General features: G+C 37.3%; 1 protein-coding gene across 4 annotated transcripts in view; it reads left to right on the forward strand.

Moving 5' to 3' along the window:
• Positions 1 to 26,574, forward strand: part of LOC150080786 (pre-mRNA splicing factor cwf19l2) — a 315,168-nt gene that overhangs the window by 108,615 nt on the left and 179,979 nt on the right. For all 4 annotated transcript variants that reach the window (XM_090381845.1, XM_090381844.1, XM_090381843.1 and 1 more), the window contains exons 9-11: positions 3,526 to 3,591; positions 11,861 to 11,963; positions 24,136 to 24,230. In XM_090381845.1, coding sequence (XP_090237971.1) covers positions 3,526 to 3,591; positions 11,861 to 11,963; positions 24,136 to 24,230 — 264 coding nt within the window. The remainder of the gene's footprint in view (positions 1 to 3,525; positions 3,592 to 11,860; positions 11,964 to 24,135; positions 24,231 to 26,574) is intronic.

A 26,574-nucleotide genomic window follows, 5' to 3' on the forward strand; every position in this document is an offset into this window, starting at 1 on the left:
AGGTTACTGTAGAATGTTGAAAATGTACTGGGTTAAAAGTATTAAAAATATAATAAAATAAAATCTAAAAACACAGGAGCTTTCGACATCTGCACGTTGCCTTTATCAACTGTAACATTTGTGTAGAGGCAATGAATATAAATACATGAAAAAAAAATCGAAGTATCACAGAATAAAAGTGAGGAAGAGGGGAAAGAAAGGAATGAAGTAATTCACAACTGTCCTGAGGTTGAAGTGACCTCATCGCCTATAAATTATTCAAAAGAAGTGTGGAGATGAAATAACAGAAAGGAGGAAAGGAATGAAGTAATTCACAACTGTCCTGAGGTTGTCATTACCTCATTGCGACATTCACACCCAATTAGTAATTTACAACTGTCTTGAGGTTGGCATGACCTCATCACCTATAAATTATTCAAAAAGAGTGGGGAGATGAAATAACAGGAAGGAATGAGGAAGAGAACAATGTTGATGTCTATCCAACTCGCACAGCACTACAAAAATGGGATGTATTTGCATACAATCATTTCTTTTCGGAGTGTGTGTGTGTGTGTGTGTGTGTGTGTGTGTGTGTGTGTGTGTGTGTGTGTGTGTGTGTGTGTGTGTGTGTGTGTAGTGCTGCAAATGTAGGTGTTCCAACCCAATGACGGACCTTGAAATCCCATGCACTATCAATAATTAGAGCATTATTTGGCCAGAGGTCACATCCCTCCTACTAATAGTGTATGGCTATTTATTGCTGATCGATCAAAATGAGCATTTTCATTTTGATCAATGAAACAAGGATGTACCAAGGTCTTTCAAGCAGTCCTCCAAAATTGGATGGATTCAATGATATAGTTCGCATTGCAGTCAATCTCTGCATGATATACTTCAAACTGCTCCACTTTGCTTTGGGATAGAGGTTTTTGAAGTGAGGAGGATAATACACAATTAATATGAAAACTATGTAAAATCGTGAACAATACACTAAGATACCCCTGGGTAGAAAGGAAGGCAGGATATACCAGAAGCTTAGTTTAGTGTCTGACATAGGCGTGTGCAATAGGAAAATCAACATTTGTGCTTCTAGGTTAGAAGCAACTCCCAGTGATTAAACTTTTCTTCAAGAAAGTCACGTCTCTGGAGGACTGTTTTGACTTTATTTCGTCGTGTCTTTCTTTCTAATTGTCAGGGTGACCATTCCCTGTCCATGAAGGTGCAGATAGTACTGTTGTGGTATGAGGGAGCATGACATACCTATAATTAGTATGACCTATAATTAGTACTCATCAGTTTACGATATATTAAAGTTGTTAAGTACAAACCTATCCTCTTTGCCATTATATCAAGAAAGGGCAGGGCATGGCCTTTCTCAATCTCTATTATGAATTTTAGAAAATTGGAACATCCACTGAGATAAGCTAAAAAGGCTGTTTCAGGTTTCCCAGGAGAGAAAGATAAATATATCATCAGTATATCTTTTTTCACAGAGTAATAGGAAATGGGGAAATTAAGGATGACTTCAAGTTTAAAAGTTTCCATAACTAAATTTATCTGTGAACTAACTGGTGAACCTATAGCTGAGCCACAGTTTTGCTTATAAATGTCATCTTCCAAAATAAATGTAGAATTGTTTAAAGATAATGATAGGTCTTCACATATATCTGTTATAGTAAGTGCTATATTCTATTAACTGAAGCAATAACCTTTTTCCAAATGTTGTGTTATACCGTTACATGGCTGAGGGAATGCTAGTATGTAATAAAACATCATAGGATATAAGTATGTGATTATTACTGATTTCCTGTTCTTTTAAATAGTTTATGAACTTCTGGGCACATCTGCCCAGGAATTCATACAATGTTAGAGAATAACCATGCACTGCCCTTCCTTGAAATAGTAAAGAGGATAAGCTGGTGCTTAACAACTTTGGTATAATAAAACAAGGCACCGGCCAATACAGGTCAGAGCATGGTCACATTGTCAATCAGAAACAGAAAGACATGAAGAAATAAAACTTCAGAATGGCCCTCCAGAGATGTCACTTTCTTGAAGAAATGGTGTTGCTTTTAACAAAGAAATACATGAATGTTGATTTTTCTCCACTCACTCACTCACTCACTCACTCACTCACTCGCGCGCGCACACACACACACACACACACACACACACACACACACACACAATGGATTCAAACCAAGCTTCTTGTATGGCTCACATTCCGTTCTACCCAGGGGTATTTCAAGGTTTTTCGAAGATTTTGCACAGTTTCCATATTAACTGTGTATACCCCCTTAAAGCCCCTATACCAGTTATGCAAAGAAGTGGGATAGATCTTAGTAACCATGTAGAGACTGACTATAATGTGAGCTATATTAACGAAGCCATCCATCATCTGGATGTCTGCTTGAAAAACCATATTACATCTATTGAGAATTTTGAACAACCTGTGATAGCTTGGCAGGTGGGACATGAGTTCTGGCCAAATGATGTTAAAGTTATTGATAGTGCATAATATTTCAAGGTCCGTCACTGGTTGGAATCCGACGACATATGCAGCACCAAACACACTTTAAACAGAAATAATAGTATGTGAATGCATGCTATCTTTGAATCTGCAGTGCTGTGTGAGATATAGTGTTTACTGTCAAGTGGCACCAGAGTATTCTCTGTGTCGCAGTACAAACTCTATAAATGCCAGAGGCAATGTAAGTTTTGGTGTTGATCTGTGTAGTGTAGTGTTGGGTTGTTTTGTTGTTCCTCCAGCATTTAGCCATGGGGGCCCCTAGTTGGACTCCATGTTGCCTGTCCTTTGCCCTGAGGAGGCAGACAGATATAGTAGGAGATATAGTCTCTGGCAGGAGTGAATCCTAGTCTGCGCCTGAGCTTGCCTGGAGGGCCCAAAAAAAAAAAAAAAACAGCTCTGGAAGGTGAAAGGAGAGTGGGAGGTTGGAATGAGGGTTAGAGGGAATAGATGAAGATAAAGAAGGTAGATGATAGGAAGACTGTCCACCTGGAAATAAGAAGTTAGGGGGATAGAGGGCACCCCTGTGGAAGGAGCCCATCCTCTACACAGTCATGGACTGTCAAGAACAGTAAATGTTTTGTGTGGTAGTCCACTAAGTGAAACGTTTGAGTAGGGAGGTGGAGGAAAGGGATGTGGGATTGGTTGGTGACGAAGTCATAGGGCCAGGGGCACTCCCCCATAGGGGCAGATCCCTATGGGGGAGTGGAGATCATACTGTGGGTGCACAGGGTCTCTCGGTGTCCCTCACTAGGGTTATCTTTCTGACCAAAAACATTGCGGACAATTCACACTGCCTTCTCTGCTATAATTCTGAGTGATTCGCAGTAGCATGATTCACTCAGAGAAGCACAGTAACACTGCAGCAAGTTCCAAATTCACAAGCTAACTTTGAGCATCATGGGAGATGTTACCATGTTAAGTTTTGGTAAGTCATTATGTATCAATACTCTATGGATTTTTTTTTTTTTTTTATGTATGTTTACACATTTTTATATATACATATATGTTTCTTTTAGTTTGAGAAAGAGAAATTATCTACAGTGGAAGATCAGAAGGCGATATACCTTGGGGTTTCTGGAAAGGTATTTTGACTGTTTTTTATTTTATTTATTTCACTTATGTATATTTGCATATCCTACAAAGAAAGCCCTCATAATAATTTTCTGTAAAGGGTTTTCTTTTTACCCTCCCATTTCCCTCATAACTGAAGGAAAATGATTCAGGAAAGCACTGCATAATACAAGATTTTGTATTATGCATTGCCTTTATCTCAATGCGTACCAAATATCCTTACTTTGCTTGATTTAATGTGAAATAATGATGCATACAGCCACATTGGGGGATGTAAATTTGTTCTGAAACAAGTTATTCTGTTTATAGTACAGGTCAGTGTTGCAAAAAAGTCATGAATTAGGGTTAAATTTGAAAGTGTTTGCAATTCTGCCTAGACATGATAGGAGGGAGTGCATGATGAGAGCCTTGTCAATCACTTTGGCCCTGGAAGAAATGTGCAAGGCTCAAGGGGTAAAATTTTTTTCAGCCTAGTCTATGCTTGTTAACAGGAGAGACTGCTTCTACAGGGATAGGATACACTTAAATAGAAAGGGTGCAAGAATATTTGCTGATACTATCGAGGCAGTGTTAGGTGGGTTGGAAAACTACTGGCTTGGGGGGATTCACAGACTAAAAGGTTAAAAGTAGCTGCAGGCAGAGGTGAAGGTTGCACTACTTCTATTAGAATAAGCAGCGTGCGTGGAGCGAGTGGTGTTGGGGTTTCAGGGACTGATAGCAGTCATCGTGAAACAGGTGGGTATATGGGATGTGTTAGGGTAACTAATAATAAGAATAGGTACATGTATACTTGCATGTATACCAATGCTAGAAGTATAGTAAATAAATTTGATGAATTTGAAGTGTTGGTCAAGACATCAAAGGCGGATATTGTTGGGATAGCAGAGACGTGGTGTCACACAGATATAAGGAATGCAGAACTGGAATTTGGGGAGTACAATGTGTACAGGAAGGATAGGAAGGGAGGAGGAGGTGTTATGCTGCTAATTAAGAAAAATATAAAATCAAAAGAAGTGCATCCAGTTGATATAGATGAACAGTGCACTGTTGAGTCAGTTTGGTGTGACATAAGCACTGTGAAAGCAAAAATAAGAGTGTGTTATAGGCCTAATGACTCGAATGAGTACAATGAACAATTGTACAGAGAAATAGAGTGGGCTAGTAAATCAGAATCTCTGGGATTTTAACTTCCCAGATATAGACTGGAACTTATGGGTTGGTCACTCGCACACTAGTAAGACTTTTGTAGATTTATTGGATGATTGTTTTCTGCAGCAGCATGTTCAAGAGGCATCCAGAGGGGGTAATATTCTTGATCTGATTATCAGCAGTTATCATTCTTGTATTAAGAATTTGCAGATAAAGGAACCATTAGATGGCAGTGATCACAGTGTACTAATGTGAGATTTACTTAAAGATATAATTACCATCAGGGGTGAAGGAAGGGGTTTTTTCTTCCGTAAAGGCGACAGTAGTGGTCTCAGACAGTTTTCAAATTCTGTACAGTGGGACCAAATGATGTTACCAACAGCAAATTCTAAGTTGGAAGCATTCAAGGAATTAATAGTGAAAGCTACTAAACGTTTCATACCTATTAAGCAATATTGTTCCAATGTTTAGGCCTAAATGGTTGTCAAATGAACTAATGAGACTCGTGGCAAAGAAGAAAAATGCATGGAATGCATATAAATTATCAGGCGACACAAAAGCCCATGATATATATATAAGCTAGTCTCTAATCAAGTCACAAAGGAGGTTAGGCAGACGAAGGCAGATTACGAGAAATCTTTGGCAAAGGATGCTAAGAAAAAGAGCAAGTATTTCTTTACTTATATAAACTCTAAAAGGAAGGGGATGAATCTGATTGGTCCACTTGATATCGATGGTTCAACTATTGATAATCCTGCTCAGATAGCAAACAAACTAAATGAGTATTTTGCATCTACATTAACACATGAGAAGTTATTAAGGTTTGAAAATGCCACAAGGTTATCAATTGTAACAAGATGCTTAATGATTTTGTAATAACTGAGAACAAAGTGGAGGAGAAATTGTTGAAGTTAAAAATAAGAAAGGCACGTGGGGTGGATGGGATCTATCCAGTTATATTAAAGCAGGTGACAAAGGAAGTAAACAAACCCTTAGCCATAATTTATGAGAGCATCCTTACACAGTTGCAGTAACACACTGCCACAGTAATGGCAGTGTGTTACTGCAACAGGATCTAGAAAATTTGGGCAGATGGGCTGAGAAGTGGCAACTGAAGTTTAAACTCAGGGGAGGTCCCTACGGACTGGAGATGTGAAATGTGTCCCAAATTCACAAAGGGGGATCGAAGGATGACACGAGTAATTACAGACCAGTTAGTTTAACTTCTGTTCTTGGTAAAATAATGGAGTCACTGGTTAAAGATGCCTTGCAGGATCATCTAGACAAGACTGCAGCAATAATTCAGACACAGCATGGGTTTGTTAAGGGAAAGTCTTGTCTGACAAATTTGATTGGTCATTATGATGTGGTTACAAAGGAACTGTATGCAAAAAATAATTTTGATATCATATACTTGGATTTCAGGAAAGTTTTTGACACTGTTGCACATGGAAGATTATTGTACAAATTGGAGCAGATTGGTATTAAGGGTAAGTTGCTACAATGAATAAAAGGATGGGTTGTGTGGGAGAAGACAGAAGGTGGTAATCAATGGGTGCTGCTCTTCATGGACTAAGGTTATTAGTGGAGTCCCACAGGGTTCGGTGTTGGGTCCACGTTTGTTTTCTATATTTATCAATGATATTGATGAGGGTATATCAGGCTTAGTATCGAAGTTTGCAGATGAGACAAAGGCTTGCAGGGTTGTTAATGAGTAATGGCAGTGTGTTACTGCAACAGGATCTAGAAAATTTGGGCAGATGAGCTGAGAAGTGGCAACTGAAGTTTAAAATTGACAAATGCAAAGTACTGCATATGGGTAGAAGTAACACCAAAGAAACGTACCAACTGTGTGGTACTACACTTAAGGAGGTAGAAAATGAAAAAGAACTGGGAGTAATTGTGCAGTCAGATATGAAGTTTTCTGAGAAATGCAGACAGGCTGCCAGGGCAGGTCATGGGGTGTTGTCAATGATATACAGGAATTTTGTTAGCCGGGAAAAGGAGGTGATTGTCCCTCTGTATAAGGCAATGGTCAGGCCACACCTTGAGTACTGCGTGCAGGTCTGGAGGCCTCATTTTAGGAAGGATGTAGATTTACTTGAGCGTGTACAGAGAAAGGCAACAAGATTGATGAGGGGTATGAAGGGATCCTCTTACCAAGAGAGACTTAAGTTCTGCAAATTGCAGTGGCTGGAGACTAGGCACCTGCGCGGTGATCTCATTGAGGTGTTGAGCACGCTGAATTCTGATGGGATCCTTCCACTTGTTCAGATTACGAACCTAAGGGGGCATAAATTCAAATTAAAAAAAAAACAGATGTAGAATAGATGTGTGGAAATTTTCCTTTAGCCAGCGGGTGGTTAATTTCTGAAACAAACTTCCATCTGTCATTGTGGAAGTTGATAGGTTAAATAAATTTAAGGAGGAACTGGACAAATATTGAAAGGGGATTGTTTTGTAATATTTTTTTTTTTTTTTTGGCTGATGCTGCATAAGCTCATACGCTTGCTTTCTTGCATCACATGCCACTACTATTACTAATCATTTATAATTATCAAAAAAAAAAAGTTTATTAAATGTTAGCTGCCATTTTGTCCCAGAGACGGCATCTACAAAGTCACATATTCTCTGTTATTCTCTTCATTCCTTCTTTCTGCTTTTGTGCACTTTTTGATCCATGCAGCAGATAAGGCATATTCAGCTCTTCCAACAAAAGGTTTTGTTGAAAGAGAGTTCTGAACCCTTTTGTTCAGTACTGGTACTGTAAAAGCTGCAGTTTATAGTGTGATGACTTAAAGTACTAAGTCATCATACTATAAACTGTACTTACCTATAGTGCTTTGTTGCTTAGAACCTATAGTATGAAGGAAGTTGTTCCAAAGAACAGAACTAGAAGGATAAATGGGAAAAGTTGGTTACAAGAGTTTGGTTTTGAACAGTGAATAGATGTTGATTAGTTAGTAGAATTCATACTGGTTTGGGAGAGCATAGTGGAATTACAAATGCCAATTCAAAACTGACTGTCCTCTTTTGGATATAGAGTGTAGGAGCTAGAGATAGATTTTGGAGGCACCATTCACCTTTGATATGGGAACAGTATCCCATAGTTAAACAAATTTGAGATTTGTTTAGAGTAAATAATTGTTTAGAAGGAAACCTAGTTTTTTATTGCAGAGAAATAGTATTTATGGTAAGTGTTTATGACACGAGAGATTAGAAGTAAGGGTAATTCCAAAAGAGAAATGTGATCTTGTCTAGAAATCTGGATGTTATTCAAGGTGAGCAGAGAAGCAACAGACTTATTTATGAGAAATAACATAGGTTAATAATGTTTATTGCAGTACACTCTTTCATGAGAGCAGTTTGAAATTTGTGTATGGTTCTGGGAAGTGATTGGTGAGATAGTTTGTCTCTCCAAAGCAACAGCATAGGCAAATCTTTTCCATCTTGCATGCCAAAAATAATGTTTCCATACCCGCGGGGGGGTGGGGGGAATACTAAAATTAGTAAATAATCTTTATTGACATCATAAAAAGGTAATAATACTTGAAAGTTTCTAATGAGAACTTTGTTTCTGCATAATTTTGCACACACACAATTAAAGTTACCATTTACATCACTAGATGTTGCTGGTAGGTAGACCATAAAAAGAAATTTGTCTTCAAATAAAAAGTACTTTTTGTATGGTATAAAGCAAACATTCCAAACTAGCATGCGTGCTGTAAATATAATTTAAAGGAGTTAATTCTGGAGATTGTTACCCTTGCTATGTATTAGAGCTAGTAGTTGGTTTAGGTTTATTCTTGGGAGTCCCTGGAATAGCAATTGATATCTCCCATGAACATTGCTTAATATTTTAATAATAATTTTGTAATACTGAAACTGACACTAATTCAATAATTAGATCACTTGGATACTCTATAACTCAAACTGCCTTCTTTTTTATGTATGTACATGGTGTTTTTTTTATTCATCATACCATTTTATTCAAGGATTAAACAAAATATTGTTCCAAAACAGAAATTACCACACGGAAATTCATGCCACATGGTGCAAGGAAGCCTGTGACTTATGCTACACTAGCCAAAAAAATAATAATAATAATAAAATAACAAAAAATACATAAAATAAAATAATAAGAATAAAAACAAATTAATAAAAATAAGAAAAAAAAAATTAATGAGTGAAAAAGGAAATGGAAAACCTATGCATTTCCCTCCTCCCTTAGGTAATTATCCAGCTGACCTTTGAATTTCCCCAGACTGTCAGCCTCAATCACCCATATAAATAATTTATTCCAGTAATTTATAACTTGCTGGCTAAAATAAAACTTCCTGCAATCCAGTCTAAACAACTCCCCCCCCCCCTTCCCCTGAACTTGAAATTATGGTCCCTAGTTCTAGAATCATTTATAAACGTGAAAATTTCATCCTTATTCATTTTGTTTATGCCTCTCAGAACCTTGAACACCTCAATCAAGTCTCCTCTAAGGTGCCTAGTTTCCAAGCTCTGCAACACACATATTCAAATATTTCCCCATATGGATGCCATTTTGCCGATCTCACCAGGTGAGTTACCCATCTTTGGACCCTTTCCAGAAGAACAATGTCTTTCTTTAGGTGCGGTCACCATACTTGAACACGGTATTTCAAGTGTGGTCTAACAATAGCCTTATATAATAGGATTATGATGTCCTTATCTCTACTAGTGATTGTTCGATAAATCATTGATAGGACACTATAGGCCCTCCTTGCAACCAGTCTACAATGCTCTGAGAACTTCGTATCTGATCGTATTGTAATACCCAAGTCCCTTTCGTCCACTACCAGCTTTGGTTCAGCTCTGCCAAGTGTATAAGTTATTTTAGGGTTACTGTTCCCCAGGTGCAACATCTTACACTTTGCTGGATTAAAGTACAGCTGCCATTTTTCTGACCATCTCTTCATCTTTGCTGAAGAATAATAAGCAGTGCAGAAAGCAAGAGTTGAATAAATGAAATGAAAGCCAGAAGAATGAATGAAAGTGTGAGTGTGTGAGAAAAAGAACATTCATTGAAGAGGTGTCTTGTCACCCAGGCCTTCTTGTTACACTGCCGAAAGACACCTAACCTGCTTTTGATGACCTTTTGCTGTTTAAACACTCTGGGAGTTTCTGAATGGTAAACCAACATTGGCTTAAGCTTAAATTCACCACAGGCATTGGGCCCTAATAGCAGAGTAAGTATATCCTTCATAGGCTTATGACCAGGCAACGAGGCCTCTTCTTTTGTGATATATGTTCACCTAGGCACCCTTTTCCAAAAGAGGCCTGTTTCGTCTGTATTAAAGACTTGTTGAGGAAGGTAACCCTCCTTCTCAACGAGCTCTTGAAACTCCACCTTAAAGTTTTCAGCTGCTTCCTGATCAGCACTGCAAGCCCCTCTCCATGCCTTATGACACTTTTAATATCGGACCTTTTTCTAAAACGGTCGAACCAACCTTTGCTGGCTTTAAAGTCCCCATGTATTGTCCAGGAACTGTATCACCCTTCATTTGTTTTTATTTTATCCATAGCAACAAATGCCTTTCCATTTCTACAATCAGTTCTCTGCCTTTTTGGACTGTGTTAAATTCATCACTTACTTTAACTTTTTTAAGGTTTTCTTTTTGTTTCACTATGTAGAAATGGTTGACTATGAAAAACCATATTCGTGCACCAATGAACTAATTTTAGCACCATCATCATGTTTTTTCACTATTTCTTGTTTAATTTTAATTGAAATTTTCTTGTTACTGCGGTCTTTAGGGGCCATATTATACAATGTTGTACGTTCAAGAATTCAATACAGTTAATTTTAAAAAAATAAGCACAAAAAAAATTACTTGAACTAAAGGATATGAAAACAAAACACGTGCCCAACACGTTTACGAATGCTGCTATTGGCTGAGACAAAGGACAATGTGGTCCGGTTGGAGACAATCGGAAGCCATTGTAGAGTGAAATAAGTAGGCACCAGTGATCACTGGTTAGTAGAATCAGCTGCTCAATTCATTAAAATGCACTACACTTTCACTGTTTGTTAGCAACATTTGTTGCTATGTTTTGTTATAAGAATGAATTTTGAATGCATTCGTGATATTTTTCTAAAGCACATTTCTGGAGGTCACGATCATAAAACAATAAAAACAATTTGCACTTTCCAGTTTATTGGGCTTTTCTGTTAGTGCAAGCTGTTATAAATGGGTAGTAAACTCGATCTTATTGCATTTGCGATAATACTGATAACTGGAATTCTGTGGGTTTTTATCTTACAGTATTATAGTGAAATGTGTTTCCACTTCACTGAAATCATATAACAAACAAAAATAAATTTTCAGAATCTTCTCTTCATTCCTATTTTTTAAGCACCGTTTTATCTTATTTTTATCTTACAGTATTATAGTGAAATGTGTTTCCACTTCACTGAAATCATATAACAAACAAAAATAAATTTTCAGAATCTTCTCTTCATTCCTATTTTTTAAGCACCGTTTAATAGAATTAATTAATTAAAATAGAATTAAAATTCAATTCGCAAATGTGATGACAATATCCCATGCTTACTACATATTGTATAGTGAAAGGTATTTTATTATGGAGAGTCCATTGTAAAGTTATTTGATCGTATAGTGAACCCATCGTAAAGCGGGGATCCACTGTACTGGTTTTTGTTACCTTGTGCAGTTTCAATTATTTTATTATTATTTTTCCTTTTGTACATATTTTTATCTTTTGTATTATGCTTTCTAGGTTTTTTTTTTTTTTAATCTAGTTTGTTTACTACCTTAATTTTTAGGGTTTATGCTTGTAATTTGCTGTTTTGCGGCATAAATTTATTTTAAGAAAGTAATATAACCATTCATCACCCAAAATTAAAAGTCCAACAAAGATAGCCATATGACATTATTTTGCTCTCAATATATATATATATATAGCATCTGATAGTTCCAATTGATAGTAAATTAATATTTACTATCAATTGGAACATAAATTTATTTTTCTATTTCATTTATAAGCATGGATTAAATATATTATTATAAAAAGATTATATATATTTTTTTTCATTTGCGCTATTTGTTTTTAAGAAAATAGTTTTTCTTAATATTTCAGAAGGTAGATGAATATTATGATATTGATGATGAGTTCATTGACAAGGCAGCAAAACAGTCAGAGCATAAAAGAAACAAAATAGACAGAAGTCGTACAATATATGGTACTGTTGTTTTGATAATTGCTATAAATTTTATCAAATTTCATTCCTATGAAAATTTTCCAACTATTTTAGCTAACTGAGAATTAATCAGAGCAACATACTTTAAGCATTAACATTAAAATCAACTTTTCTCTTTCTTTATTTAAATATATATATATTTTTTAATCTAGTTTGTTTATTGCATTTGCGATAATATGTATTTTATTTGAACAACTCTTATGTATTAGAGTTGTTCAAATAAAATGTTTATGAGGGGGAAAAAATATAGAGTGTTTCAATTACAACTCACCCATGTATATGTCATATATTTTTAGGTTTAGGCAGTTTGTCATATTTGGATTGAATTTGATATTAAAATTAGACTAAGTATCACCATTTAGATATTATGATTCACAAATTAAAATTTTTCCCAATCAACTGCTTTATTTCTAAATGGGAAAGTTGTTTCTCATTTAGTTTAGTCTAAAAAAATTATTGGTATACTTCTGAAAAGAGCACAAACCATTTTATTTGAAGAAGAAAAAATTAATAATACAGTGGTTGTAGCATGCAGAGATGCAACACAAACTGCCAAACGCACATGTACTGAAGAGTGGCTGCCTCCGTAGCCAGGTGGGAAGGAGCAGCAGTGCGTAGCATACTCTTCTTGATTAGACCGGGGTTCGAGCCCGTCACCACCAAATACGGAGGATGCGGAAAGGTCAGGGAATGACCACCACATATTCCCGGAGCAATATGGCCTTAGTTGCTAATGCTCCTAAAAACCAAATAACAAACAAACAAAACAACTGAAGAGTGAACATCACATACAACTTGTTTTTTTTTTTTTTTTTGTTTATTTCTTCAAATAAATTTGTTGCATTTGGTTTAAATAGCCTAAACCAAAGGGAGGGGGGAGAAATAGACCTGTATTAATTCCTGTATATAAAATGTTTCCTCACTGAAACTTCCATATATAATAAGGCATATATGCCAACATTTCACTAGGGAAGTCAATATATTTTATACATAGCAATGATGATGGTGGTCAGAAAAAAAAATCCACTACCTTTCTTTCACATCTTTGGATTTCTCAGTAGGTCCAAGATAAGATGGAAGTGTTCCATTATCTCACACCAAAAGTAGTTTAAAATTGTGTGGGGATGGTATTATGAAACAGGGCAGCCATCTTCATTAAAAGGCATGGACATACTAATATGGTGCATTATCTTTGAGAATTGATCATCATCATGTGCTGAAGAAATTCAGTTTAAATCGGTCTTTGATGATCGAAGAAAAAAAAAAAACATCTCTGCATTACTTTGCCTATGTTTTTGACACGGACTGGGATTTCCTTAGTGATGGTGGAGGGGGGGGGGGAGAGATTTTTCATTCTAATGTGTTTCTTTTGTTCATTTAAGGATTGCTGTGATGTTTCCCCAGTAACATAACATTTGAGAATTTGTTCATTGTCTCACTAGTATTGAGGTATTGCAGATTCTTCCATTTTAGGCTTCTCAAACAATTGGTAAAGAATGAGAAAACTGCTCATGAGACAGTACTCCACACCAACCTGTTTCATATGGCAGTAAATATAAATAATTTGTTTCTACAGAAGATTAGATAATATTTGCTTCTGTAACTTTAAATGCTTCCTATTTGTTGTGTATAGTTCCTGATACACTTCAAGATAAAGATGGGCTAGGTGATAAATGACAATAATCAGGATATTATACTACTCCAACATGACATAAATTAGGGCTGAAAAGTGGCACTTGAGATTAACTTTGAGAAATACAAGGTGACAACACACATGGGAGGTGCATAAATTTAAATTCAGGAAGGAGTTGCAGTGGTCCACGAGGTTGTCACAGACATTCTCACAGATATGCCAGACAAGCTGTTCTTGTTACCTGGGAGTCTAAAACGCTGATGGAACTGATATTCGGGTGACACTTAAGCCAAGTGGACCCAATTTCGGCGAAGTCCGGAAGGTCTATGACAGCCAAATCCTCTGCTTGCACCTTCACGATGGTGAGACTGTTAGTAATCCTGGGTATAACCTCCATGCACAAGTACATGGTGGGTGACCACCCAGGTGTGAACCAACGTAAGCAGGGGTCGAGGTGTGGCGTCCATACCACATGAGGAACGCCGCCCCTCTATGTTACCAGGCAGTACTAGGTGGTAGATGACTCTCATCAACCGGTGAAATACCACCACTTTGCTTATTGGAGGCTTGAAGTGGTGGAACCTATGTTTAGTCTCTAGAGCTAAGTTCCGGCCAACCCTTCCCTATCTCTTCCATCATGCAGTATGATTGATGATTTTTGAGGTTATGATGAATGTCGTGGTGAGATCCAATATTCCTTACATTTCGAGGGTACAGCTCTAAAACGGTGTTCGCAGGCCGGCCGCTAGATAGTACACCGGACCAAACCTATTGGTAACTCTCTAGGAGGCTTCCGGATCAGCTAGTTTATAATCTTGCTACCTCTACTCTGCCAGATAGTGACTGGAGGGAGTCCGAATAGTGTGTATGCGGGGAGCATTGTCGAGGCCACGTTATGTCAAGGATCTGGGTATATTCTTACCACATGTACGCCATATCCAAAAATTTCATTACTTCATACAGCATGTCCCACACACTTTTTCTTACTATTGAATACACCATGAATTGTCAAAATAATAGAGCAAGCTGTTCTATTATTTAAAGAAAAGATCTAAACCTCCCAAGGACTTCCTAATTCATTTCAAAAAATATACGTGGTCTCAATTCCAATCTCAACGATGTCCATTTCCACTTGCAGTCTTCCAAACCCCATGTACTTTTTCTGACTGAATCTTAGTTATCAGTTGATTCAACTACTGCTCATCTCAGATGTCCAAATTATTTGCTGTATGATTCCTTTCGCCTCAAAGGTGGTACTTGTGCATATGTCCGTTCTGATATTCCCTGTCAGAGACTTGGCAATTTGGAATCTCCTCTCTTTGATCTTCTCTGGCTTAAAATCTCTCTACCTCATTGCGTCAAATTCATCTGTTGTCTCTACCGTTCTCCCAACTCCACTAATCACTTGGAGCTCTTTGACTTCCTCTCTTTGCAACTTGACTTTCTCCAGTCCAACTTTCCTAACAGTGAGGTAATTTTCCTTGGTGATTTTAACGTTCACAACTCCAGCTGGCTTCCGTTTTCTAGTTACACCGACCCAGCAGTGTGATGCTGGGTCGGTGTAATTGCAAAAGCCTCAGCATCGAGATGCTGAGGCTTTTGCAATTACTAATGACCTAGCACAGATTGTTCATTTACCTAAAAGAATACCGGACAATCCTAATCATACAGCCAATATGCTTGATCTTTTTCTCACAAACAACCCTTCTAAGTACAAGGTCGAAGTGAGAGGTCCTTTAGGCACTTCAGATCACAACTTGGTGAATGTCTCTTCTCCAATGCAACCTTTTTCTCATGGCTATTCCCAACCTCGTATTGTTTGGCATTACAAGAATGCAAAATGGGGATGACCTGTGAGACTTCTTTTCTTCTTTTCCTTGGTCTGATTACTGTTTCAAAACTTCTGATGTCAACGTTTGCTCAGATCGTGTCAGTGAAATTATTCTTGCAGGAATGGAATCCTTTATCCCACACTCCACTTTAAAATCTCGTCCTTTATCTAAACCTTGGTTCTCCAACAAATGTGCTAAGGCTGTCTAAGAGAAGAATGTTGCATATGGTAACTGGCTTGTTTCTAATTCTTCAGTTTCATTTTCTGCCTACACCAAAGCTCGCAACAATTGTAAAGCAGTTATTAATCAGTCCAAACTAGAGTTTGAACAGGCTAAGAGTAGAAAACTTGCTTCTTGCCCTAATGGTAGCCGAGCATTCTGGTCTCTTGCCAAAGCTATTGGCCGCAACTTTTGCCCATCTCTGCTCCCACCTCTGTCCAAACCAGATGGTTCTGTTGTCACTTCAGCCGAGGATAAAGTTGACCTGCTAGCATCCCATTTTTCTTCCAGCTCATGTATTAATGATCTTGGTAAAACACCTCCCACCATTCCTAACACGCTCCATTCAATGCCTTCTGTGGTCTTCCGTCAAAAGGATATCAGAAGGATTTTGATGAATCTTGATGCTAAGAAAGCTCCAGGTCCTGATGGTATTTCTCCACTTGTTCTCAAAACCTGTGCTCCTGAATTTACTCCTATTCTTTGCCGCCTTTTTTCACTTTCTTATTCCAGAGGTGTTTTTCCTTCTGCTTGGAAATTTGCTCATATCCAGCCAGTTCCTAAAAAGGGTGACAAATCCCTCCCATCCAATTATCGTCCCATTGCAATTACTTCTACTCTTTCTAAAGTAATGCAGAAATCAATTAACCGGCAACTCTTAAACTACCTAGAAACCTTCCGTCTGATCAACGATCGGCAGTATGGATTCCGTCAGTGTCAATCGACTGGTGATATTCTGGCTTATGTTACCCATTTATGGACTAATTAAATGGAAAGGTTCGGTGAAACACAAGTAGTTGCTCTTGACATCTCAAAGGCTTTTGATCGTGTTTGGCATAAAGGTCTTCTAAACAAACTTCCATCTTATGGTTTGCCAACTGTTTGTAGTAATTGGTTATCCAGTTTTCTCTCTGATCGCTCACTGAGGGTGATGGTAGATGGCTCTCTGTCTTCTAACTTTTCCACTAATGCCGGTGTCCCCCCAAGGTTCAGTTCTTTTCCTTTTGTATATCAATGACCTTCTTCCATTGACTGGAAATCCTATCCATAGTTTGGCCGATGATAGCACATTGCATTCAACTTTCCATTTTGAGAAACCTTGTCCTGCTCAATCAGCTTCAAGTTCTCGAAAATCTGCTGCCAATTCCTTAAATGCCGATCTTCAGGTAATTCTCCAGTGGGGCAAAGACAACTTAGTTGATTTCAACCCTTCTAAAACTCAGTCTTGTCTTATATCTCGCAAAAAGGATTCTTCTGCTCCTATGCTTATCTTTAGTGACACTCCGATTTCTAGGCAAAATAATATATCTCTTTTGGGGATTACCCTGACTTCTAATCTCTCTTGGCACAAGCACATTACAAATATTGCTTCCTCTGCATCTAAAAAACTTGGTTTTCTCTTTCGCTCTCGGCGTTACTTTTCTTCCAAACAGCTGCTCACTCTGTATAAATCGCAAATCCGCCCTGCCATGGAATATTGTTCCCACATCTGTGGTGGTGCCCCCAAAACCTCTCTCAGGCTTCTTGATTCCATTCAGAAGAGGGCAGTTTGATTAATTAATGCTTCATCTCTAACAGAGTCTCTCCACTCGCTTTCTCATAGACGCACTGTTTCTGCTGCATGCCTCTTCTAGAGATACTTCCATGGGCCCTGTTCTTCTGAATTGGCTTCTGTAATTCCCGCTCTCTCTCTCTCTCTCTCTTTTAAAACAGTCCGAACACGTGCCGCCGCCAGCCAACATCCATTTACTGTCCAGCTTCAAACCCACAGAACCAACTTTTCATCTTCCTCATTTATTCATTCAACTGCCGTTTTCTGGAACAACCTTCCTTCATACGTATTTCCTGAAAATTACAATCTACAGAAGTTCAAGTCCAATGTCAACAAATATCTTCTTTCGTCTTTTCAACCTCCAGCCCAAGCACAGTACTAAGTACTATAGGTTCCAATACCTCTCGTGTTTGGGGTTCTCATAAAAAAAAAAAAAAAAAAAAAGCATAGATCTGCAGAAATTTGCTTTCAGTCAGTGGATAGTTGATTGTTCGAATAAACTTCCAACTAGTGTCGTGGAAATGGGGGGACAGACAGATGAAGTGTAGTTATTTTCTTATAATAAGCTTTTTTCTTTCTTGCATCATTTTGCTACTGCTAATACTAATATTATATGTGTGAACCACCATAATAGTGTATTGTCCATAAATAGTAATAACACAATGGACAATACACTATTATAGTGTATTGTCCATTGTGTTATTATACACTATTATAGTGTATTGTCCATTATTACTGTTTGTGGAATACAATAATTTTAAAAAATGTGTTGAATATGTTTAAAATGAATTTATAAATTTAATTTAAAAGTTTTAAAAACTTTTTTTTTTTTTTTTTTTTGCAGTTTTTTAACAAATTAATCTAGACTGCCTCTGAATACAAAAAGTTTCATTCATACATAAGTTAGTGCTCTCAATGTGTGCAACAGTTTAGCCAATGATTATAATGAAATAAATATTGCTTCTACTGACAAAACACAGTCAAAATAAGTAAAGTTTATTAAAAATAAATTAAGTATGTGGACACTGATAGATAAAATAAAATAAGTACACTGTGTACAAATTAAAACCGAAATTATATGCAGCCAATAAATAATAAAAGAAAAACTATTAATGTTAAGCAAATAAAAGCGATAAAACATTCATGAAAATGAAAGCGATAAAGCAAGCACGAAGAAACTTTCAAGACTATGCACCTCTTCATATTATGTAGTCCTTACATTATGTAGAGATACAGTCTTGCACTTGCATTAACAACAACAGGTGTAGATTGTGTGTAGTGAAAAGAAGGGAAAGGGAGAGAAACAACAAATACTCAACAGTCAGATTCTATGGGAATGGTGCAGTGTACAGCTGGCCCTGTTGTTAACCCGCCATCACTTATCATGGAGTAAAATAACAGCCTTCATAAGAGGATCTATGCGAGTCCTGGCAGTGTTATTAATGGTGGGATCTACCACAACTATATGGAGGACCTCCAACTGTGAAAGATGGCAATAATCATGGGCATGGTCTAATATTTCAACATTGAATTGCAGATTGTAATTGAAATGCTTCTCACACCGTTAATGCCCCATTATGGCTGAGTCTGCCAAATCACCTTGGTGAATAACCACCCATGTTCAGAGACACGATCACATAATCTGTGTTCTGGCTCACCTATATAACAAACCCCACAGTCTCCAGGCAAGTAATGTGATAAACTACATTCACATGATGCAATAGTGGAACTGTTGATTTCACCTTTGACAACATCGACTGTAATATCCTTTAGGGAGCTGAACAAATCCAGTATTGTGACTTCGCAACACCCTGGCAAGACGTGCAGAAATGCCTGGATGTTGAGGATTGTAAGCAGTGGCAATGAGTGAACCATCCTGGTTACGGTGGGAAACAGACCCACTAACTCTTCAAATAGGCCTCTGGGGTTGGGAATATTCATAATAAGTGCACAGTCTTACACCGACTGTTATTAAATGAATAAATAGTGTTGTGTTATATTAAAATAATAATGATGCAAATAAATGAAATAAATAGAATGATATAATTCCATCGGATAAAATTGATAAAAAGGTAACTGTCTGTACAATAAAATATGAAATTTTAAACTGCAATGAATAAATTACAATGAACAATGAAAAAAAAACACAGGATAATAAAACCGAAAAAAGCGCTAATAAAAAACCTTAGCTTTCAGAGGCATCCGCCTCCTTTTTCAACAGTAAGGTTTATCATACAGCACATCCTTAAATATCAGCAGGCTCATGGTTATCGGCATGTGTTTCTATAGGAGCATGGGTAGTATTCTCCCCATGTGCACTGGAATCGGAAATGGCTTGGGAGAGCCACTCATCCCATCCAAGAACCACTGCCTCAAAGAGGGGATGAATGCGGATTCCTCTGTCTCTGTTAATGGTATTGCTCTCAGAGGAGCAAATCCGCAAGCTCTTGAGCCATTTGCAATCCCAAAATCTATGTGCCTGGTTGACAATGACAGTTTCTTCTGGGGAGATTTGATGGTGCTCCTCCCTAGGGTTAGGGTTAGCTGCTCCCCGCTTATTCAGTTTACCTCGGAGGTGGAAGTAGAGGGTATTCCCCCCTTTCCTTGATGTGTTGGTACATAAGGAGGGGCCCTAGGATGAAAACCAGTGTATATAGGAAACCCATGTGCCGCATGCATTCCCTACTATCCAAGCTTAACTGAGTGTATAGCTCGGGTATTGCACGATTGCCAGACACGCTGTGTGCAGCTGCCAGGGCAGAGGTTGCACATAGTTGTGTCAGGCTTCTTGATTCCATTCAGAAGAGGGCAGTTAGGTTAATTAATGATTCATCTCTAACAGAGTCTCTCCACTAGCTTTCTCATAGACGCACTGTTTCTGCTGCATGCCTCTTCTACAGATACTTCCATGGGCACTGTTCTTCTGAATTGGCTTCTATAATTCCCGCTCTCTCTTTCAAAACAGTCCGAACACGTGCCGCCAACATCCATTTACTGTCCAACTTCGAACCCACAGAACCAACTTTTCATCTTCCTCATTTATTCATTCAACTGCCGTTTTCTGGAACAACCTTCCTTCATACGTATTTCCTGAAAATTACAATCTACAGAAGTTCAAGTCCAATATCAACAAATATCTTCTTTCGTCTTCTCAACCTCCAACCCAAGCACGGTACTAAGTACTATAGGTTATAATACCTCTCGTGTTTGGGGTTCTCATAAAAAAAAAAAAAAAAAAACAGGTCAAGGACCCCATACTAAGGAATGGACAAGTGGGGGTCGTGTATGAGATCTGGTGCCTGGATTGTGAGGAATGTTATGTTGGTGAAATGAAACGGTTTAAAGATCATCTGGGGGTGCATATGAATGCGATAAAGACAGCGGATTATGGGAAGTCCGCTGTGGCAGAACATTTTTGGGATAGAAGCACCATCAAATCTCCCATGACGAAGCTGTTATCATTGACCGGGCACATAGATTTTGGGACTGTAAATGGCTCGAGAGCTTGCGGATTTGCTCCTCTGAGAGCAATACCATTAATAAAGACGGGAATCCACATTCATCTCCTCTTCAAGGCAATGGTTCTTGGATGGAATGAGCAGTTCCACCTGGCGCACTCCCAAGCCATTTCTGGTTCTAGTGCACATGGGGAGAATACTGTCCATACTCCTGTAGAAATGTGCTGAGAACTGTGAGCCTGCTGATATTTAAGGATTTTCTGTATGATAAACCTCCCTGTTGAAAAAGGAGGCAGATGCCTCTGAAAGCTACGGTGTTTTAGCGCTTTTATTATCCTGTGTTTTATCTATATTGTTTTATTGTAATTTATTCATTGCAGTTTAAAATTCCATATTTTATTGTACAAACAGTTACCTTTTTATCAGTTTTATCCGGTGTAATTATATCATTCTATTTATTTCATTTATTTGTATCATTATTTTAATATAACAACACTATCTATTTATTTTATTTAATAACGGTTGGTGTAGGATTGTGCAGTTATTATGAAAACCCACTAACATCTTCATAGTACAGCAAGGGCATTGTTCAATCATGCATGGTTGAACTGTGACTATTCTATGGACAGGAAAGCTGAGTTTGCCAGAATCAGGATGGATTTGGCCAGAACATGAGGGGGGGGCAGCCACATTTGGACAAATCCATCCTGATTCTTGAAAACTCAGCTTTCCTGTCCATACCATAGTCACAGTGCAACCATGCATGATTGAACAATGCCCTTGCTGTACTATGAAGATGTTCTGGGGCATGTGCAGATTTATATTGTGAACTGCAACTAACACAGGTTTTCTGTAAACTGAAGCAACTAATTAATGACAAGCACAACAGACCAAAACATCCAATGGAAGAGCATTATTTATCTCTATTTCCATGGTAAATTAAATGTATGGCGAAATGAGTTAAGATATTGGAGGATCTCCAACCCCCCCCCCCCCACAGAGGAATAACCTCAAATACGTCATATGTATCTGTGCCAGTCTGACAGGAATGGGTAAACCCACAAATATAATATTGGCTATCTTCTCTAATTAACCTATGGTTATTGTTGGTGTCACTCAGACAATGCAATTATTCTTTACCAAAGATTATGCTTCAGTTTTGTCTCTTTTTTTTTTTTTTTTTTTTTTTTTTTGTTTTATTTTAGTGCTAGATCTCAGTCAGTTTGAACATAATTCAGAAATAAAAAAAAAAGCTGTATAAAACTTTCATTCTTCATTGGAATTGATTTATTATCTTTGCTTTAGGCTTATAGGGAAGAATAAATTTAAAATTCATTAGGAATGAAGACTTAGCCACAGCATAAGAGAATGGTACTTAAATTTTAAAAACTTTGTTTTCAATATTAATTTGTTTTTTTTTTTTTTTTTTTTTGTTTGTTGTTGGCACGTCAGCTTCTGTGGCCATAATGCACCTCCCAAAGTTTTTGCATTTTACTCTGATCCAAGCCCGAAGCGGAATTCGAAACCACGACCTTTGGGTTGCCAGGCAGGCACTTTACCCACCTGGCTAGCCCGTCGGCTTAACTTCATTTAGTAAGCAAGGTGTGCATGCATGCGCACATGCACACACAATCTTGCCCTACTACTGAAATCAGGTGTATTCCTTATATGAATGATATAAGTTTCTCTCCTTATGTGTACCTATTAAATTCTTAGCTATATACACTAGTGTTCAAATAAAGTGCATCACCTAGAAATTTCACATTTCTAATACTTTTTTGCAATCATATATTACATTAATGACTATTTGACAGGTGCTCTCAAAATATTCCAAAATGAGGATTTGCAGCCTTTATACAACAATTTTGCCTGAAATTTTTCAGAAACCCTCAATTTGCTTCAGTTTATCATTTTAAATGGAAAACAAAATGAAAAGTTCACCAGGTGCAAGCTAAATATTTATTTGAACCACCTCTGGCCCTGATGGCAGCAGCACACTGTTGAGGCATTGACAAGATCAATTTCTGAAGAAAATAAACTGATAGTTCATGGTTCCAAACACGAATTATGGCTTCCTGAAGTTCACTAAGGGTCTTTAGTTTCTTTCTGGTAACTGCAGATTCTACATGATACCAACAGTTCTCTATAGGATTCAGGTCCGGGCTGTTTCCTGGCCAGTTAAGAGTTGTAATGGACCATTCTTCCAACCATTTTTTCACCTGTAACAAATGTAAACACATTACTGTTGAACCTGTAATGCAGAAATGAAGCTAAAGTAACTACAGAAGTGCCTACTTGCACTTTTCGTCCAATGACAAGGAGCAGAGTCATCCTAAAAGATGCATTTACTTGGCAGGTTGAAATGGCCTCTAATGGCTGGCAGCAATTTTCCTTCCAATATAGCCAGGTATCCATTGGCATTTATGGAACCTTTTTATATTCTTCACCACGTCTACGGCAAATCGTTTGTCTCCCATCAGAGCCAGACACCTCCGTAGCCAGGTGGGCAGGAGCAGCAGTGCGTAGCACACGCTTCTTGATTAGACTGGGGTTTCTAGCCCCTAACCACCAAATATGGAGGATGCAGAAAAGTCAGGGAATGACCACTGCATATCCCCACAGCAATATGGCCATAGTTGCTAATGCTCCTAAAAACCAAATAACAAAAACCACCACCATCAGAGCCATGCAGGTTGAATTTCTTCTCATCTGAGAAAATAACTGACTTCCACTGCTCAGGGTTCATTTGACATGCTCCTTACACCAAATTAATTGGGCCTTTTTAATTTTTTACATGAGGATGGGCTTCTTAAGACGACAGACTGCAAGTCCATTTTTGAAGAGGTATCTTCTGCCTGTTACTGCACTTGCTACCACTCCTGTGTGTTCTTCCCATTTTCTTTTCAGCTCAGACGAAGAAGCCTTACGGTTTTAAGGAATAAATAAGCACTTTAAAACGTTGTCCTGTTTTGGTGTAGAGGCTTGTTTGCATCAGGTACCTTTTTTCCTATCAGTAGAACTAGTATTCTTGAGTTTGGAAAGAAATCTACTCACTGTCAACTGATTACAAGACACTATAAGCAATATGATGGGAAGAACATCCTTCCTCACGTAAAGCAACAATAGCACTCTTTCTTCGTGGCGTCAACTGCATGTAACTCGCCATCCTGACACAAGCAAGGAATGACTGCAGCTCTTGCAGAGCATGCTTATATAGCTGAAAGTAACAGCTGATGGAATTATTGCATCACCTACGCATGTCAATTTTATCTGATGCAATCTGTAAGAAATATTGCCATGTACTTATGTTATTTGGATGATAATTACAATTTTAAGGGGTGATGCACTTCCTTTGAACACCAGCATATAAGGAAAGCTATTAAATTTTTTAGAGGTAACATATTCAATTATTATTGGTTTTTAAATTTATTTATTTATATATATATATACACACATTTAGAACACCAGCAGATTACTAGTGCTTTGGAAAAGTGTCAGTACTGCCTTGATAGTCCACGTACAAAAAAACATCTTATTGTTGCTGTTGGGACAAAGGTGAGTTTATGTAATTATTTAAATATATTCATTCACACATGTCATACTAGGTGAATACACTAGACTGTCGAAATAATGGCACATTGAGGTCGGATGCTTACATGCAATGATGATGTCTTGCAGTGCCGAAAAAGAAAACAGCAAGTCGCATGATTACTGAATTTGTTTACATTTGCCATTAAAGTGAATTCTGTACTGATATCACCGATTACACTGCTGTTTTGCATTTACTTTGAATTAAAAGTCCCTCACTGGCTCCTAAAGTTTAATAAACCTCATACAGAGAATGAAAGAAGAACAACATTAAAGCTTAGTGACAAATTTAATATAATCCAGACTGTTACATTAGGGTTGCCCGGGAAGTTAATTCATATACCGTGTGTATTGTGTCTGTAAATTGTTTGTATTCTCTGGTCGATTTGTCTGTTTTGCTGGATGAAAATTCCCAGTTTCTGGGGGGGAAAACTTTGCTGTCTACTCCTGAGACCAAGTCAGCACAGAGCGAAAAAGCCCATAAAAGTTGCTCATGTCATCGATGGGATTTGAACCAACCTGGACTTTTTTCACCGAGTGTGGGGAGGATGGTGACGATACCACTGTGCTACCCATACAGACTAAAGTTGATATTAAAAAAAAAAAAAAAAAATAGAACAGGGTGTAAGCAGAAGTGTATTAATAGCAGAATATAACATTAGATTGTCAACATGTTTATATTTTTTATGTGCAGTTAATAAAATTGCATTCTTAATCTCGATTCTTATTTAGTTTTATTATTTCTGCATTAAATATATTAAAAATGAAACTTTCTAGGAAAAATCGAAATAACGGCATTTAATCCCCTAAGGTGCTGTTATTCTGAGAGTCTGCTGTATTAATGTTGGAAAATAATTTTCTTAGAAGATTGTGCCAGTATTCTTGACTTTTTTAGGTTACCTTTAAGATATACAGAAATTGTGTGTTTTAATATTTTTCAGAAAGTTTGTTTTTTCTATATTTCAGCTATTTGTGGTTTTAAAATATAGAATATGCTAAAAAAAAACCACCTTAAATGACTCTCTACATATTTATTGGAGACAGTTAGCATATGTGATCGTAGAAGATCATGTTCTTGAAAAGCATGGATTCAGTTTCATTTTGTTTATTAGCTAGTGTGTGTGTGTGTGTGTGTGTGTGTGTGTGTGTGTGTGTGTGTGTGTGTGTGTGTGTGTGTGTGTGTGTGTGTTGTTGTTGAGATTAGTGCTCTTTCCCCCAAATGATTTATGCTCACTTTATCCTTTGCAGGGGTGGGAGAAACAAAAAAAGGAATGTGCTGCTGAACTACAGGTTCAGTCAGTATTCTTTGAATGTTGTTTTCAACAAATATATCAGGGTGTTCTTTGACACATAATAGTCTACAACTCACTCGTCATTTCTTTTTGTATGTTTAGTGTGTGAAAAGTGAGGTTATTGTTAAATTACTTGTTTTGTTGAATAATGCAAATAATGTGTTTGTTCTGACTACATGGAGAAAGTGTACTTTACTATGTAATGGCCTACAAATCACTCATTATTTTTGTGTATAGGTGAGTTTGAGTGAAAGAGTGAGCAAACAAACAAACAAACATGCATGGTTGAGTGATTTAAAAAGTGCAGTTACTGTCGAATTACTTCACATGCAAATGCAGGTGTTTTGTTTTTTATACACTTTACTAGGTAAAATCATACAAATTACTGCTTAGCTGCCAACTTTCTGGATATACAATGGAGAATCCTTTTTTTCCTTCAATTTGTCCTCTTCTCTGTCTCACCGTCATAATATAGGTGGTGACAAACATGGGATAATGGTGATGTTGTCTGTCAAGTACGATAATTTTATTCTACTTGTATGATACGATGCTAATTAATAATGTCTATCAGTAAGATGGCAAAGAATTAAGATGTAAAATTTTGGAATATGTGCTCAAGATTTTCCACATATTGCAAAGTCTAAAAAAAGTAACCCATTTGCTTTGTGTACCATATATAAATGTGATTTTTCAATTTAAAGAGTGCAGTGTAATCAGACATTTATAAACATACATACCTAACATTTATTTACATCTTTCATCATAAAATATAATCATTCCCAATTGTGCTAATTATGCAGGTGCACTATTCAGAAATTGTTTCCCAATAGTGAAACATTGAAAAAATATTGTTGTGGGAAAATAAACACAATGAGCATTGTTAGTGAAATTGCATGGATAAGGTGGTGGTTGTTGTTTTACCAGACAACATCTACTATTGCACTCAGTGAGCAATCAGAGAGAAAACTGGATAACCAGTTAAAAACCATAAGATGGAAACTTGTTTAGAAGACCTTTAT

The sequence above is a fragment of the Mastigoproctus giganteus genome, chromosome 9, assembly GCF_048544385.1.
Source record: "Mastigoproctus giganteus isolate SK-2022 chromosome 9, ASM4854438v1, whole genome shotgun sequence".
Classification (NCBI taxonomy): domain Eukaryota; kingdom Metazoa; phylum Arthropoda; class Arachnida; order Uropygi; family Thelyphonidae; genus Mastigoproctus; species Mastigoproctus giganteus.